Source organism: Cnephaeus nilssonii, assembly GCF_951640355.1.
Source record: "Cnephaeus nilssonii genome assembly, chromosome: 7".
NCBI lineage: Eukaryota > Metazoa > Chordata > Mammalia > Chiroptera > Vespertilionidae > Cnephaeus > Cnephaeus nilssonii.
The window spans coordinates 90,674,527-90,691,256 of record NC_137078.1 but is presented as its reverse complement, the minus strand read 5'-3'; the positions used below and the strand labels follow the sequence as shown (position 1 = coordinate 90,691,256).

At 59.0% G+C, this 16,730-nt stretch overlaps 1 protein-coding gene across 2 annotated transcripts in view; it reads right to left on the bottom strand.

The window, feature by feature from the left end:
* Positions 1 to 1,152: 1,152 nt before the first annotated feature.
* The window catches only part of HSPG2 (heparan sulfate proteoglycan 2), a 98,801-nt gene continuing 83,223 nt past the window's right edge, over positions 1,153 to 16,730 (bottom strand). For both annotated transcript variants that reach the window (XM_079776728.1, XM_079776729.1), the window contains exons 70-97: positions 16,522 to 16,656; positions 16,077 to 16,258; positions 15,357 to 15,552; positions 14,937 to 15,116; positions 14,371 to 14,631; positions 13,122 to 13,326; positions 12,497 to 12,594; positions 11,578 to 11,844; positions 10,799 to 10,908; positions 10,455 to 10,602; positions 10,259 to 10,375; positions 9,483 to 9,594; positions 8,657 to 8,801; positions 8,472 to 8,571; positions 8,231 to 8,340; positions 8,003 to 8,111; positions 7,373 to 7,471; positions 6,759 to 6,980; positions 6,239 to 6,483; positions 5,711 to 5,882; positions 5,494 to 5,616; positions 5,346 to 5,402; positions 3,439 to 3,514; positions 3,279 to 3,357; positions 3,098 to 3,168; positions 2,829 to 2,912; positions 2,406 to 2,509; positions 1,153 to 2,294 (exon numbers count right to left, since the gene is read on the bottom strand). In XM_079776728.1, the coding sequence (XP_079632854.1) occupies positions 2,122 to 2,294; positions 2,406 to 2,509; positions 2,829 to 2,912; positions 3,098 to 3,168; positions 3,279 to 3,357; positions 3,439 to 3,514; positions 5,346 to 5,402; positions 5,494 to 5,616; positions 5,711 to 5,882; positions 6,239 to 6,483; positions 6,759 to 6,980; positions 7,373 to 7,471; positions 8,003 to 8,111; positions 8,231 to 8,340; positions 8,472 to 8,571; positions 8,657 to 8,801; positions 9,483 to 9,594; positions 10,259 to 10,375; positions 10,455 to 10,602; positions 10,799 to 10,908; positions 11,578 to 11,844; positions 12,497 to 12,594; positions 13,122 to 13,326; positions 14,371 to 14,631; positions 14,937 to 15,116; positions 15,357 to 15,552; positions 16,077 to 16,258; positions 16,522 to 16,656 (3,980 nt within the window). In that variant the 3' untranslated portion in view covers positions 1,153 to 2,121. The remainder of the gene's footprint in view (positions 2,295 to 2,405; positions 2,510 to 2,828; positions 2,913 to 3,097; positions 3,169 to 3,278; positions 3,358 to 3,438; positions 3,515 to 5,345; positions 5,403 to 5,493; positions 5,617 to 5,710; positions 5,883 to 6,238; positions 6,484 to 6,758; positions 6,981 to 7,372; positions 7,472 to 8,002; positions 8,112 to 8,230; positions 8,341 to 8,471; positions 8,572 to 8,656; positions 8,802 to 9,482; positions 9,595 to 10,258; positions 10,376 to 10,454; positions 10,603 to 10,798; positions 10,909 to 11,577; positions 11,845 to 12,496; positions 12,595 to 13,121; positions 13,327 to 14,370; positions 14,632 to 14,936; positions 15,117 to 15,356; positions 15,553 to 16,076; positions 16,259 to 16,521; positions 16,657 to 16,730) is intronic.

Genomic DNA, 16,730 nt, shown 5'->3' with positions numbered 1-16,730 from the left:
CATGAGTGTGAGTCCTCCCCCATCACTCCAGCTTGCGACCTGGGCAAATGACTTAGCCGCCCTTCCTTGATCTATACAATGGAAACACTTATTGTAACAAACAGAGGTTTGGAAAGGATTAAAAGAGACATAGTCATGCCTTAGAGGCCCAGTTCTGTGTTAGCTCTGTTATTTCCCACTCAGGTCCCTCTCTGATGCCCAGCCAGGAGGGGAGTACAGAGGCTGGCACCTCCAGGCCCCCAATTGTCTCCCTAGCTCCCGGGTCAGCAGGTCCCTGGGTCAGCAGGCCGGGGTGCTGCACAACAGGATGCAGCTGCGGAAGGTAGATGGACTTGTTACCACCTGCTCCCACTCCTGCCACCAAGATCATACTGGTCCCTCTCCAGGTGTTGGGAACCGGGGGAGCAGGCCGGGGCTGAGACCTGAGTGGACTCCCTTTCTTCCCGCAGGTCCCCGGCTACAGAAGGTGGTGCTGGCCTCCTCGCTGCTCCTGGCCTCTGCTGGCCTCCTCATTAGCCTCCTCTGGTGCTGTTGCTCCTCCAGCCAGCTGGCCCAGAGGGCTGGTGCCGTGGCCTCTGCTTTAGCTGCACCATCTGCCACACAGGTCCTGGCCAGGTGGCCCCTGGTGGACTGCAGCCGAGTGGAACAGCCTTCCAGGGTTAGGGAGGCCATGCATAGAGAGGCTGTGGCTTCAGAGGACGGACCGTGGGCTCTGGGGTCGGACAGACCCTGGGTTCTGTCCCCACCCCCCAAGGACTGTCTGGGGCTCTGCCATGGGGGCACTTCTGAGGCCACTCAGCCACCATGCCTGCGCCTCTGAGGCACCTGCTCCCATCCAGCCTGCCCTGTTCCCTGCGGCTTTGGGCAGGTCACATAACCCTCTGAGACTCAGTCTGCTCCTCTGGAAAATGGGATGAGCTCTGCCTCCCAGGGTTGTGGGGAAGGCCACAGGAGGTAACCGGCCCCATAGCTCGTGTGGTGGCTGGCACTCTGCTGGATCAGTGAAGGGCAGGACCTCCATGCCCAGGGCAGGGAGCAGGGGCCTCGCTCACCTGAGGCTTCCCTGATTCACCCTCAGACCTCACCTGCCCTGCTTTGCCCCACCCTCAAGTTCCACAAGTGCAGCCCTAGTCAAAGACACAGGGGACCGCCTGGCGGGGATAGCACCGTTTATTAAGAAAGATCAAGACAAAGACCACAGGAGGGTCCCTTCTGGACACAGAGGCCAGGCGTCCTGACCCAGCATCTGGGGAGCTACTGGTGGGGAGGGTGCTTGCCCCCAGTTGGGCCCTCAGGTTCCCACAGATGGGGCAGGGGTGTCATGGCCCCTTCCTGTCCCTCCGTCATGAGTCCTGGCTTCCCCACCTAAGGCACTCGCTCTTTCCAACCAGCACCCTCCCCGCCCCCCCAGATCGCTTGGGCCTTCACTTCCAGATCAGTGGGGGGATGTGGCGGGGCCCTCTCAGTGCTGGGCTCGGCCTGCAGCAGCTCCTGGTAGGAGCTGGGGTGGTTTCCCTTGTAGCCCCTGAGGGCGGGGGCCCTGGGGTAGGTGTTGGGTCGGGGGATGCAGACCAGCTGGTCAGGCAGAGGTGAAGGTGGAGGGGGGCTGGGACATGGTCTAACGGGGTGAGGGCTGCCTGACCAGGGGTGAGCTGCCTTTTGCTCCACAGTTGGCACTAAAGAGCTTTTGCTACCCAGAGGAGGGTGGCAAAGGCCATGGCGACGCCCTCTGCTCCTAGTGGCTGGTGAGGACCCAGGCTGTACGCCATGGTTGGCTCTTGTAGGGACAAGGGCTGCAGACATGGGTGGCCCGGCTCTGCCGTGGGGCTCTGCCGTGGCGCTCTGCCGTGGGGGCATTTCTGAGGCCACTCAGCCACCATGCCTGCCCCTCTGAGGCACCTGCTCCCATCCAGCCTGCCCTGCTCCCCAGCCTGCGCCTTTGCCCAGGTGTGTTCGGGTGGGGGGTGGCATGCCCACCCTCCAGTCCAGCCCAGGGCGGTAGCAGCAAAGCGTGGCATCGCCTCAGTTTCTTACAAAATATTCATAATAATAATATTAATAATAGACTCGACGATGTGGGGCTGGGGCGCTGCCCAGGAGTCCTTGTGGGCAGGCAGCTGCCTACGAGGGGCAGGGCCGCGTGTTGGCCCCCTCCTGGGTGTTGTGCTGCAGGTCCAGGGGCTGTGGGGGAGGGGCGCCCGGCCCCGCCACGTGCAGCACCAGGTTCCTGAGACAGCCCATGATGCCTGAGGAGAACCTGCCCCCGGTCAGTGTGGCCACGTCGGGGGCTCCGCCTGTGGGGGGAGAGGACAGGACCTGTCAGCTCCAGGGCCCCAGAGGAGAGGGGGCGTGTGCTGGGCTGTGCAGGAGCCCTTCTTGCACCGAGGCCCCCGCCCAGGACTCACCGACGTAGATGCTGCTCTTGGTGTTGACGGCCACATTCGGGCCTGGGGACTGGCCGCTGACCAGCTCCTCACCGTCCACCTGGATGGAGCCCCTCCGGCCCTCTCTGTGGGGGCGGGACTGGGTCAGACCCTTCACCACCAGGCCTCCGTGCTTCCTGACCCTAAGAGCCCCTCCCATTTCCACACACTCGAGAAGTCTGCATCTGGAGTCCTTCCTTCCCCCCCCCAAGATAAGAGATCTGCACCCCCCAGCTTCCTAGCACCCACCCAGGTTTCACCCACCCGTAGGTGCTTACCCGCCCCCGCCCCCCATGGAGTTCTGTCCTGCCCTGAAGTCTGTGCTTCAAGTTGTCTCCCCAGAGCCCACCGCCTGCCTCCCCAGCGTCGTGGGGCCCCTTCCCTAGTGTCGGGGGGCTCCCTTACCGCAGGGCCGTCACCCGATGCCACTCGCCGTCATTGATGGGGTCCTCAGAGACCAGGCGGGCCTCCCCGCTGCCCAGCTGGTAGCTGCGGTCACACAGGCCCAGGGAGGGTGAGGTGGGCAGCACAGGAGGGGTGTGGGAGGGTGGGGGTGGGGGTGGGACACTGGGAGCTGCAGCTCCTTGTGGGAAGAGCCATGGGCTGGGCAGACGGGAAGCTACCGGGGGTGGGGGTGGGGCAGGGGGGAGAGCCAGGGAAGGGAGAAGACCCACCTGAAGACAAGGTGCCCATCCTGAAGCCCGAGACTGATGAAGTCCTTCCCTTGGCTGGCCTCCCCCGCCTCCTGCCAGGGAAGCACAGGGTGTCTGGGGTCCCCAGCCTGGAGAGCGGAGGCCCTGACGGGGTGGCCTCTGCCCTTTTCTCTCCCACGGCCTGCTGGACGCCCACACTCACCATGCCCTGCCAGAGCAGGAGGCCGCTGGCTGTGCTGGTCCGGACTTCCAGCTGGATGGTCTCAGGCACCCTGGGCAGGCTGGGGGAGGCGGGGGGTGGATAGGTGAGGGGACAGAAGTCCCAGGTTCCCACTCCCCTCCCCGGGCTCACAGGCTCTCACCTCCTGGGGAAGACGTAGCTGGGGAGGGCTAGGAAGCCACCATCGTCGAAATAGGCTCCGTACTGTCCTGGGGCATCTGCGGGAGGAAAGGGGGATGGAGACAGCTGCTCCCCTGCTCGCAGTGTCCATCTGGCATCGGGTCCTCTGACCCTACCTCCACCCCGTCACGTAGGACCAGGGGGCTCTGAACCTGCAGGCCCTGGAGACCCAGGGGGCCGTGGACAGAATTCAGGGGCCTGTGAACTTGGATAGAAAACATGAGGGCTCTATGTTCACGCTGGTCTCACTGACATGTAGCAGTTTCTTTAGTTCGGCACGGAGGCAACTAAGGAAAGGGGCAGCAGGAGGACCGTGGCTTCCTCACCAGCAGATTTCCTTTAGGAACTGCAGTAGGTGCCAATACCTCCGAACCCTGTTTACGCTTCTGAACTGTGTCAGCTGTTAGGGCCAGCCCTGGATCTTGTTATTTAATTTAATGTGTCGATGAAGAAGCACATAGGTTACGATTGAGATAATTTAAAATATTTTGATCATCTTATTTCAGTGTAATTGGTTTCCTATTTTTGTTCTTGTTGTTTTTAATACATTTTTATTGAATTCAGAGAGGAAGGGAAAGGGAGAGATAAAGAGATAGAAACATGAACGATGAGAGAGAATCACTGACCAGCTGCCTCCTGTACACACCCTACTGGGGATCGAACCCCCACCCCGGGCATGTGCCCTGACTGGGAATAAAACCGTGACCTCCTGGCTCATAGGTTGACGCACAACCACTGAGCCATGCCGGCTGGGCTGCATTTTTTTTTAACTTCTGTCCCCTCACCTATCCACCCCCCTTTCCCTCCCCCTCCAGCCTGCCCAGGGTGCCTGAGACCATCCAGCTGGAAGTTCGGACCAGCACAGCCAGCGGCCTCCTGCTCTGGCAGGGCATGGTGAGTGTGGGCGTCCAGCAGTTAATAGGTCCATCCCTAGTTGCTAAGTCCTTGTCCTGGTTTTAGCTCTGAAAGTCCCACAGCTCAAGATACCCCTCAGCCCTGAGGAAACTGGGACAGTTGGTCACCTAAGCCCATGGCACCTGAAAGATCCAGAACCTTTGTGGTCCTTCCATCTCCCAGATGGGAAGCCAGGCTCAGGGGTGAGTCACTTGCCCAGGAAGTAGGAAGTCTGGTGGCAACCTGGACCTTTGGCTCTCACATCCATACTGTGCGCACCTCCAACATCCCAGCCCTGCCTGCTTTGACCCATCCCACAGGCCAGCGCTGGCCCTTGTGGGCTGGCAGCTGCAAGGGTTGGGTGTACTTGGCCACCCTCCACCAAAGGATGAGGAGCACAGCTAACATTTAGCAAGCACCTACTATGTGCCAATCACTGTGCAAGGAGTTTCACATCCAGCTGCAAACCTAATTTCATTTAACTGGATCCTTATAATAATCCCATGACTTACATGTAATATTAATAAAAGCTAACATTACATATCCACCATGCACCAGGCGCTGTTCTAAGCATTTTAAAGACTTAAGTAATTTTACTCTCACACAGTATTTTATCCAAAGCCTGTGGAAGGATGTTACTTCTCTCCATGGTACACATGAGGAAACAGGCACACAGAGTTTAAGTGAAGCACTCAAAGGCTCTGCCGCACGACACCACCATTACCTCAGTGGTGGTAAAGAAGGTAATGCCTATAAAGCAGTTAGCACAGAGCCTGGGAATGTTCAATATGGTAAGACCCAGCCCCGCGTGGCTTCCTTTGCTCTTCTTTATTCTATTTGTGCCCAGGGAGCCTCTCACATGGACCTGTTCTATTTAGAGCCAGGATTAAAGGTGTGGGGGAACTGGACAGGGAGCTGAGAGACCTGAATCCAATTGGGAGACAAGCCCCCTCAGCTTCCCTGGAAAATACGTACCGTTGCCTCCACTGCCTTCAAGGTGCCAGTCGGATTCCGCGGTGCCATGTCTAGAGCCTATGGAGAAAGGCAGGGTCCAGTCAGTGGGCACAGACGCTGTCCAGTCCCAGAGCTCCGAAAAAGGATGCAGAGAAGCTGGGGCAGTTACCTTGTTGGCAGCGTGGGCCAGAGAAGCCGGGGGGACAGAGGCAGTGGGCGCCCTGGCAGGTGCCCCCATGCAGACAGGGCTCGCGGAGCTGGCAGGGGTTCTCCTCATGCTCACAGAGGTCTCCTGCGGGTCGTGGCAGAGGTGAGTGGCACGGGCCGGAGTTGCTGCTGACCACCCCACGCCCCTCCCTCTCCCAGGGCCTGGGCAGCTCACACACCTTTGAAGCCATCTCGACACAGACACTGAAACTCAAACTCGCCAGCAGGAAAGCACGTGGCGCCGTTCTGGCACGGCTGGCGCTCACACGGGGAGCTGTCATAGCACTGCCCGACGCCCCGGCTGCCCAGGAAGCTGTAGGTGAGGTCTAGGCGCTTTCCATTCACTGACACCTGTGGGCATGGGGACACTGAAGGACTCAGGCCACACAGGAGGTGGGGCACTGGCATACCAGCAGAGAGAATGCAGCAGAGGTAGCTGGGAACCCAAGCTGGAACTTGAGTGGTAACAGGGGACTGTAGGGTAGGGAAGGGAGAGACAGGAGCACCTACTGTGTGCCACCACCATCCGTCAGTACAGTCAATCCTCAGTACAACCCTTCAAATTAGGCGTAATTACCCCATTTTACAGAGGAGGAAACTGAGGCTCACAGGTGAAGTTTCTGCTCCCAAGGGCCTTCAGCTAGCTGCAGGTGGGGGAGTCTGGTTCTCACCCCTCCCCTCCTTGTCCTCTGGAAGCTGCTCCTCACCTCACCCAGGCAGCCACGGAAGGGAGTGCTCATGTTGACGGCCGGGGACAGCTGCACCGAGGGCTCCACACCACCGAGGTAGAGGAGGGTGTGCAGGTTGAGGCCTTGGCTCTTGCCCGGGGAGGAGCGCAGCACAGGGCGTCCACCGTCCACCCGCAGGCTGCCGTCCTTGTTGAGGCGCTCGGCAGACACACGGTGCCAGCGGCCCAGGGCCAGTGGCTCTGTGCTCCTCAGAACAGCCATCCCTAGGGAGAATGCGGGAGGGCTGACACACGATGGCCCCCTGCCCTGCCCACCCCACACAGGGCCAGGGAACTCCCGCCAGCCCCCGGCTGCTCCACCGGAACCTGAGAGGTCGAGGGACTTGAAGTCACACGCACAGAAGGAATGTGACGGAGCAGGAACTCCAATGGGTCTGACTTCTGGATTCATTCCTCTGAGCCTCCTCAGGGCACAGGCAGCCCAGGGGGCACAGAGCTTGGCACCTAGAGCCCAGCTGCACTTGGTGGCCAGTGCTCACCTGACCCCAACTCGTAGCGGAACTCCAGGTGGCCACCAGCCATCGCCAGGGACACGAAGTCCTCCACAGGCTCGCGCTTGCCCCCGCTGAACAGCAGGATTCCGTTGGGTGCCAGCGGCTTGAACTCAATGTCCAGGCGTAGCTCGTGGTGCGTGTTGGTGAGGGCGGGCAGCACCAGATAGGAGCCGGTGCCCGACATGGAGGGCGTGGTCACGGTCACACCTGCAGCAGCCACAGCTCAGCCAGGGCAGTGGGGACACCAGAGTCCCGGGAGGGTCCAATTACTCAGCCTTACTCTGGGATCCCTGCCCACCTCACTCGCTAGTCCCAGAGGCTGGAGATCAGTGGGGCAATAGCTGAGGCTGCACAGAAACTCCTGGCCCACCCGGCATGCAGACCAGGCCAGAAGGATCCCTAATAAGATGGGCATCCCTCTGCGGGACTCTCAGATAAGGGAGTGGGACTGGGCAGAAGCTTGGCCAGGTGACTTTGAGGCCCTCTGGCTCTGGCATCATTTTACCATTCTAGGGCCCATCATGGCCTCAGAGGGCCCTGCCCAGCCTCTCCCATCCTTCCTGGGACCCCTGGGGGGTCTCAGGCTGGGCTCTACTCACCTTCCTCACACCTGGGCCCGGAGCGGCCCAGGTGACAGCGGCAGTTGTAGCCTCGTCCATCGGGCCGGTTTACACAGGTAGCGTCGGGCCCACAGGCCTCTGGGGGACACAGGCCACGAGAAGGACATTGAGGGTACAGTCCTGATGCCAAAGCCCTACCTATTGCAGCCCAGGGGCCTCGGCTCTCTAGGGCTTGGCCAGACTAAGGAGGGGGAACGGATTAGAGCAAGGGCCAGAGGAGGCTGGGCAGCGGGGCAGCATGACGGGAAGTGAATGAGGACAGTTTGTCTGTGGTGTTCTTGAAAGACTGTACCCGGACAATAGTATGGGGGCAGCTAATGGGGCGAGTGCCTTGGGAATGGATGGGAAGGTGGTAATTACCTGGGTTGCACGGATGGGAGAGAGGTGAGCACTAGGCATCAGTAATGGGGGTAGGTACTCGGGTAGCAGAGATGGGAGGCAGAGTATTAGGTGGCAGTGATAGAGGTCAGTATCTAGGAGGAGTGGTAAGTACTGGGGTAAGAGTGAGAGCGTGTGGTAAGTACATGTAGCAGCTGGGGTACAGGTGGATGTGAAGGGGCACAGACAAGTGCTCCAGGGTGACAGTGATCAGGAGGGGTGGGTCCGCACCTGGGTGGCAGTGCAGGGCCTGGGAGTGCTCACAGCGGCTCCCGGTGAAGCCAGCTGGGCAGATGCACAGGTAGCTGCTGCTCTCCGAGTCCTGGCACCAGCCCCCGTTCTGTAAGGCACCCCAAAACATCAGGCCAAGAATACTGGCTCTCCCGCTCCCCACAGGGCTCTGCCACAGCTGAGGGCAGTGGCCAGGGGCAGCCAGATGGCATGTGAGGTGTGGGTTACCTGGCAAGGCTGGTCCCGACAGGTGGGGCAGTGGGAGATGCCATGTGCTGTGAGGTTGAGGTCGTGGAAGACAATCTCCTCACCCTGGATTAGTAGCTCCCGGACACAGCCTGGGGGGGAGGGGGGCAGGTGGATGAGCAAAGGTGGGGGTGCTCATCCCAACCACACTTCGCAGGGCCCTCCCGGGCTCCGAGGGCGTTGGAAAGGCCTGGGCAGGGCTGGAGATGGGGAGGGAGCTCACCTATGAAGCCGCTGCTCAGCCCCGCTTTGGGGATGGCGCCATAGTCAGGGTAGCCGCCCAGGTAGAGCTCCTCATTCAGGTCCAGGCCCTGGAACTTGCCCTGGGGAGTGGAAAGGTCAGGAATGGCAAGCAGGCTGGGTGGAGTGGGGCCGGGGCTGGGAGTACGGGGATGGGTTGGGTCTCACCTGGGAGGTCCCGTTGACTGGGGCCAGGCTGCCTACAATCAGGGAGCCCTGGGTGAGGCTGCGCAGCAGGGTCACGGTATGGAACTGGCCCAGCACCAGCGGTGTGGGGTGGCGGATGGTGGCCATGCCTGAGCCTGCGTCAAACCTACTCCATAGGGCAGGGCCAGGGCAAGAGAGGGAGGGTGTCTGGTTCGTAAGAAGGGCTGGGCAGGGGACGCAGCCTGGACAAAGGTGACATCACCACCGCCCGCAGTCCTGCTCCAGTTCCTGTCCCTGCCTTGTCGCCCACCCCATTACCCACTCCCAGCTTGCCCCATCCCTGTGCCTTCTCTTCCCCTACACTCCTGCCCTGGGGACGGATCCAGAGTAGCCCCCGGGGTTCTAATCGCCCTGGTCCTGAGGCCCTGCAGCCTAGCACCTGGCCTCACTGCTCCTCTGAGATCACCTTGTTTCTTCCCATCTTTGTTTACGGCTAGTCTTCCCCAACTAGAATATACGTTCCCACAAGTGCCTGGCACATAGCAGGTGTTCAACAAGTAACTGTTGCATGAATGAATGAATCCTGGACTGCAGCAGTCCCAACCCCTAAGGATGCACTTAGCATCACTGAGTATTTCTGTGCACGTCTCAGGCTGCTTCCTCCTCCACCTGGGGGCGTGCTGTGCCCACTCCAGCAGGTCGGGTGGTCACCGAGGGTAATGGCCGCATCTCCTTCCTCCAGAACCTCCATGTGTAACTCAGCCCAGGGGGTGTGTGTCTGACTAAAGCCCTGCAGTCTAGTCCCTGGCCCCCCGCCCCCTGTAAATGGGGAGGGGGAGGGTCTCACCGGAACTCGGGCCTCCCACCCACGAGGCCGAAGGAGATAAAGTCGGGCAGCCTGTTGGCCAAGTTGGTGCGGCTGCCTGGGATCCGCTTCTGCCCGTTGTACAGCAGCATCCCTGGGGTGGGGGAGGGGTACAGGTGTGTAAGAGCCTCCCAGCCAGTTACGGGCTCCCTGTGTGCCCAGCCCAAGAATGAACCACCCACGCTTGCGAGCCCTCCACTCTAGCAGCTGTCCCACCCCTGGGACACCCCACACAGCCAGAGCCTCCCCACTACCTCAGGATGTGCCCTAACAGAAGGCCTTGCTGACGGCTCCTAGACAGACACTGAACTGGCTTCACTCACACTGTAGGGTCTACCTGAACGAGGTGATGGAGGCAGAACTCACCTGAGTAGAGGAGGAGGCCTGGACAGTGAAAGTCAGAGACCCGCAAGAGATGGGAGGAGACAGATGAGAGAGAAGAGAGGAGGAAAGGGTGAGAGATGGGAGGAGGAGGGAAGACGGAGCAGAGATAAGAATAGGAAGGTGGGACAGGAGGGCTGGGTGTCGATGCACTGATGGCAGAGGGACCACGGGGAGACTTAGACGAGAGATGTCATGGAGGTGGGGATGGAGAAGAGAGGAGGCGTGAGAGAGGTCCCCGAGGGGAGGCCCGGCAGGCCTGGGGACTCCAGGACAGGGGAGGGCTGAGGGAGGTGAGGAGGACTGGGGGCTACCAGGGCTCATAACATGATGTCAGTTACACCAGGCCCCCCCAAATCGGCTTCTCTCCTGCTCACCATCAGCTGAGTCAGGCCGGAAGGTGATCTTGATCTCAAACTTTCTGTAGGCATCCTTGATGGTGGGCAGTGGCAGGAAGGAGTGGGGGGTCTGCGTGAAGTAGGGCACCACCCGCTCTGTTGGCAGAGAGCAGAGTTAGAGACGATGCCCACCAGGCAGTGGGCAGGGCACTGCTGTCCCGGGGTGCTGTCTTACCTGGTACCTGCAGGTCGGCGAAGGCTTTGACCTTGCCCTGGCGGTTAGTGGCAGTGCAGACGTAGGTGCCTGCGTCCTGGGGTCGAACTGAGGGCAGCAGCAGCATGTTGTTCTCCACGCGGCTGCCAGGTGGCAGGTTCCCATCCAGCTGCAAACACACCCACACTTTGGACCCTGGCCTTAGTCTGCACCCCCATAGGGCCTGTCTCCCATGTCTGTCAGGCCCATCCTCAAACCCTGAGCACTCTGTGCCAAGCCTGGGCCAGATCCTGGGGGCACTGAGATGGTGAAGACCTGGTCGCTGACCCTCAGGCATGCCCACTGGTCCCCTGCCAGGCCTTTACCTTGCTCCAGGTGATCTCAGGAGTAGGGTAGCCAGAGGCCATGCAGGGGAAGGCGGCTGCAGAACCAGCAGGCACACGGACCTCTGGGGGTGTTGAGATCTGGGGCAAGGCTAAGAGGGAGGAAGGAGACAGAGGCCATGAACGGGATGACAGCCATTGTTTGTGAGCCTAGCCTAAGCCCTGACGTGTTCATTCCTGGTTGCACAGGTGGAACTGGGCAGAGGCAGGGCCCAGGAACAGGTCCATTTGACTCCAAAGACTCTTCAACACACCTGGCCAGAAAATGGTGCAGTCCTTTGGGGACCTGAGAAGGGGTAGGTACTAGGGCCGTGTGGGTCAGGAAGTTAGGGGGCAGGGCATAGGGTTTGGGGTGAAAAGGAATTCTTTGAAGAAAGCACAGATTTGTGTCTGCTCTGCATCCACTGCCCTTATTTTATTCTCTGTTATGTCTGTTTGGTGTTTACAGGTCTCAGCCCTCAGACTGGGCTGCAGGTCTCCCTCATCAGAACAGGTGCTCCCGTAGGTAAGGACTACATATCCATTTTCCTTTGATGCCCCTGGGGGTAGCCTTTTCCTGCAAGTCCCAGCCTAGTCCAGAGGAACACTCACTTCTATCCCCTGCTGCCACCACTCTTATGAAACCTGCCTCTTAAAGACACAAAATTGAAACTTCCCAAGAGAGTGGAAAGGAAGAGTAGAGCAGGCAAGGCAGGAGGTGGCAGCATGAGAAACCCCTGCCACACTCTACAATCACCACAGAGGTCCCTGCTGGCCCTCACCTTGCACGAGCAGCAGCACGTGGGACTGGGTGGTGCCGGCGGCGTTGGTAGCGGTGCAGCGGTACTGTCCAGCATCGGCCAACTCTACGTGGGCAATCCTGACGATGCCTCCGCTCTGCATGATGCCAGGCCGCAGGCGTCCTCCAACTTTGCTCCATGTCACTTGAGGCTTGGGGTCGCCCATGGCCAGGCACTCGAACTCCACAGCATGGCCGACCACCACGGTGTGCACGGAAGTCCGGATGTTGATGAGCACCGAGGGCAGGGCTGGGGAGGAGAAGGCAAAGGCAGCATGAGGCCAACCTGCTGCAGGCCTGGCCTGAGGGTGCGGGGAAAGGTGAGCACTGGAGCCTTAGGCATTCATTCACTTCTTCATTCACTTTTTAAAAATATATTTTTTATTGATTTTTTACAGAGAGGAAGGGAGAGGGATAGAGAGTTAGAAACATCGATGAGAGAGAAACATCGATCAGCTGCCTCCTGCACCCCCCCCACTGGGGATGTGCCCGCAACCAAGGTACATGCCCTTGACCGGAATCGAACCTGGGACCCTTCAGTCGACTCTGCAGGCTGACACTCTAGCCACTGAGCCAAACCGACTAGGGCCTTCGTTCACTTTCTGAAGCAGTCACTCATTAACACTCACTATTTGCTCTTTTGTTTATTCCTTTACTCACTTGTGTATCCAATGTCCTTCTTCATTGGTTTGTCTGAGCACCCACTCACTCCACCCATCTCCCTTCTTCCTTCTTCCCTTGCAATATTTGTCAGCCCTCTTAGTCTATGCCAGTCACAAGCAAAATACAATCGGATTGTTCTCTTCATTCATAACATTTAAGGGGCTTCCTGGGGAACACGGTCCCTTTGTTCCTCATCGCTGTCCCCTGCTCTGGGCAGAGGCCTGACGCCACCATCTTACCTTGGACAACTAGCTGGGCACTGGCCTGGGCCTGTCCCCATGGCCCATAAGCCTGGCAAACATATGTCCCTTGGCAGCTCTGGTCCAAGTTCTGGATTCTGTAAAGAAAAAAAATAGTAAGTCAACAGAGAATAAAAACAATTGATGAGAAATGCTTTGCAATTGCATGGGAGTTCAAAGCCATCAGAGATCGCACACGGTGTCACTTCTAGTTCCCCAGAAACCATGCGAGGTAGGCAGGGGGGCAGGCAGGGTGCTGTCACCACACTCATTTTGGACTAACACCTTATGGTTTAGAGCTCAAGATAAAAGTTATCAATTCGCAGAGCTGCAATCTGGATCATGTGTCTATATCCAGCCACAGAGCCTGTTCTCTTTCCTCTGTATCATAATACGAATAGGGGCCACTCTTTACTAAAGACTTTCCATATGCTAAGCACGGTGTCAAGTACTTTAGATAATTTCATAACCCACTGCACAGTTAACACTGAGGTCAGAGAGGTGAAGTGACTTGCCCAAGGACACTGTTTCACGTGGAGCCCCAAGAAGGCAGGCATTCTAACAGCCCCACTGTACACCTAGGGCCGGGGTGCCCAAGGTCAGTCCTGCTCCCATCCCCACTCACCGGAGCACCCCATCCTGCACACTGTGGCCAGGAGGCAGCTGACCCCCTTGCTTGACCCAGCGGAGCTGGGTGTCTTGGTCGTTAGGCACGGCACAATGGAACTCCACACTGGCCCCTATGCTCTTGGTCTCCAGCTCAGGCGTGACTTGAACGGTGGGTGTGGATCCTTCTGGGACGGGGGTGGCAGGGAGAGAGCCGGAGGCGCCTGTGGGGACATGCACGAGGGTGTGTGTATGTGTGTGACCCCTGATGCCTCCCCAGGACCCAGGGAGCCCCATCCTAAAATTGAGGGAATATCCTTCTCCCGGTAGCTTCTCTGACCAGAGAAAAAAGACCTTTCATTTGCTCGCTCATGCAGTCACCCAATCAACACACATAAGAGCCTGTGAGGCACTGGGCTCTGTGCTTCCACAAGCTCTTGTCTATCCTAAGAGGATCCATGGTCATGGTGAAGGCATGGGTCCTCCGATGGGATAGATGGCAGGGGAGGTGCAGATACATATTATCACCATTTACTAAGTGCCTACTGTGTGCCACCGGCTCTCTGTCCTAATATGTGTATCTCTCTTAGTCAGCCTATGTGCTAGCATTGTTCTCTCTACTTTCCAGACAAAGAAACTGGTGTATGAGACTCCTTGGCTCTATCTTACCACTATCAAGTGACCGCGCTGCCCACTGAACCCAGGTTCGCTGTAGCCCAGGCTCTTGACCAACGGGCTACATGCTTTCCCACTTCTAGAATTTGGGGCCCAACAGCACTTGCTTGGCCTTGTGTAATGGATGGAGGAGACCACGGAGATTGGATTCTTTGGAGATCCACGGGAACGCTGGGCACGCCAGGGGTGGGCGCTGCCCTGTCACACATGCACGGTCAGCAATGCCAGCATTTACAGAGCCTGCTCTGGGTCCTGTGGTGGACAAGCCCGGGGCTGCTGAAGTGACTAAGCCCAAGCCCTGCCCTGAGCGGCCCCAGCCTGGTAGGTGAAGTCTGGAGGACTTATGTAGACAGCCCTTGGCAGTGTGAGGTCAATGCCAGTGGAGGGATGCGGCCGTGAGAGCTGGAGGTGCTGAGAACTCAGTGATGGGGTCTTCAAGTTGTAGAGAACGGGAAAAGGAGGGATTTCCAGGTGGGGTGATGGAGGGAGGTCCAAGTGTCCTAAGTGGGGGTCCCGAGGTGCCAGTTGCTGGGTAAGTAAAGGGCCTGGAGGAAAGCTGACCCGTTCTGCCCAGCCTGAGCTCGGCTGCTCACCTTGAACGAGTACCAGGGTGAAGGCCTCCGCCGAGCCCACCTTGTTGGTGACCTGACAGCGGTAGCGGCCCGAGTCCTCGGGGGCCACGGACTCAAAGTGTAGCATCTCGTTCCTGGCCGTCACCCTCCCAGGGAGGCTACCACCCACGCGGCTCCACTGGAAGGTGAGTGGGGGCGTCCCATGAGCCAGGCACTGGAGCTGCAGCGCCTCGCCGGCTCTCACCGAAGTGTGCTCCGGGACCGTGGTGGCGTACGGTGGGCCTGGGGGAAGGGGACGTAGAGGTGGGGAGAGGGGAAGAACAGAGGTCAGGATGGGACAGGAGACTTGCCAAAGAACCAAGGAAACTGAATGGTGAGCCCCAAGGACTGGGGATAAGGGAACCAAAGGTCCCAGGAGGGAATGTGGGCTTTAGGCGAGAGGAGGCTCTGGGGTCTGAGGTGCATGGAACCTTCCGGAGGGGGTTCTGTCCAGGGTGTAGCCTGGTGGTGGTGGTGGGGGGGGGGGGGGCGCTCAGACCTGCATGCAGTACAGACAGTGGCCCTAGGAGGGCAGATGAGTGCCTTACTCTCCACATGCAGGAGGATGGTGGCCTCCGCATGGCCGGCAGGGCTGGTGGCGTTGCAGATGTACTGGCCCGAGTCCTGTTGGGCTACCCGGGGGATGATCAGTGTGTCACCTTCCAGCTTGTGCTGCCAGGGCAGTGGGGAGCGCAGCTTAGACCAGTGGATGGTGGGCTTGGGGCTGCCTGTGAAGCAGAGTAGAAGGTGGCAGAGGTCACCGGGCTACCTCAGGGTCCAGCTGGGAGTAGGGATGGTGAGGAAAAGACCTGGGTGGTCTTGCCCCTTCATGGGAGGCACTAAGTGGGCACCTCAACCATCACTAGGAGATGCAGCAGCATGACACCATCTTCAGATTTCTTGTGTCTAAAATTCAAGCCCCAGGCACCACTGCTCTGCCTGCCCCGTGTGCCAGCCCCTGTCCACACCTGTGGCTGAGCAGCGCAGGGTGGCCGTGTGTCCAGCTTCCACAGTCAACTCAACTTCTTCAACCTGGACCTGTGGGGCCCCTGGGGTCACGTCGCCCGTGTCCACGATCACCTCCACCCGCTTCTGTGCCGTGCCCAGTGCATTCTGAGCTAGGCACACATAGGTACCCGCATCTGATGGTTTAGCTGATGAAATCTGGAAGAAAGCAAGGAGGCAAGGAGAGCGGTCATGTGCGCGAGAGAGGACCGTGGCACCCGCCCCCACTCTGCCTTGGCTTTACCTCTTTCTCCCCTTCCTTCTGTTTTTAGCTTTCCTATTTGACTGGCTGCTTGAGAGCTAACACTCAAGACATCCTGTTGGTCCATCTATCCATTCCCCATCAAACCGCCCACCTATTCATCCATAAACCTACCCATCCACCCACCTCCCCACCCATCCAACCCCTATCCTTCCTCCCTTCCTCTCTCCCTCCCTCCCTCCCTCCTTCCCTCCCTCCCTCCCTCCCTCCCTCCCTCCCTCCTTTTTTCTTCTCACCCGTCTTCCAATCTACCCACTATCCACCTATCCCATTCCTCCCTTTCTCTCTCCATCCATTCATCACCCGACTGCCCATCCAACGTTCTTTACTCCAAGCATCTGCTCAAGGATGGGCCCTGACTGGGCCTCAGACCCAGAGATAAAACAGCCTGGGCCTCTGGCCAGAGGAAGCCACGCCTCACCTGCAGCATCGTGTGGCTGTCCACGAACCCAAACATCTGCTGCTCCAAGTTGGTGGGGGTGCCGACCCGAGTCCAGCGAGCAGAAGAGCGGGGCTCCCCGGCACTGACACATTCCAGGGTGACGGCCTTCCCCACTTTCACCCGCACAGGGCCCTCGGGGAGCACAGACACCGTAGGCGGCCCTGCCCAGAGGAATAACAGCTGATACACATGCAGGCTCCGTCGGTCACACTGTCACCACCCCTTCTCAGGAACTACCATGTGGGTACTTGTGTCCCCACTGCACAATGTGGAAACTAAGGTTCAGAGAGGTAGGATGCCCAAGAGGGAAGCAGTGGCAGAGGCAGGATTTAAACCTGGAGGCTCTGAGCCTGAGATGGGGGGGCCGGGGGAGGAGGGTGTCTGGAAACAGGAAGGTAGAGCCCATGGGGTTGATGCCCCTCACCATGTACACTGAGGTTCACGACGCTCTGGGCCACGCCATAGGCATTGGAGGCCACGCAGCGGTAGGCACCATGGTTGCTGGGCCGGGTGCCCACAATGGTGATGATGGAGCCGTTGGGGCTGATATGGACGTTGTCTGTGGGTTGGCATTGGGGAGGGTATGGTCAGTGAGGGCGTCCCATGCGTGGGTGTACCTCTGTCAGTAGGTGT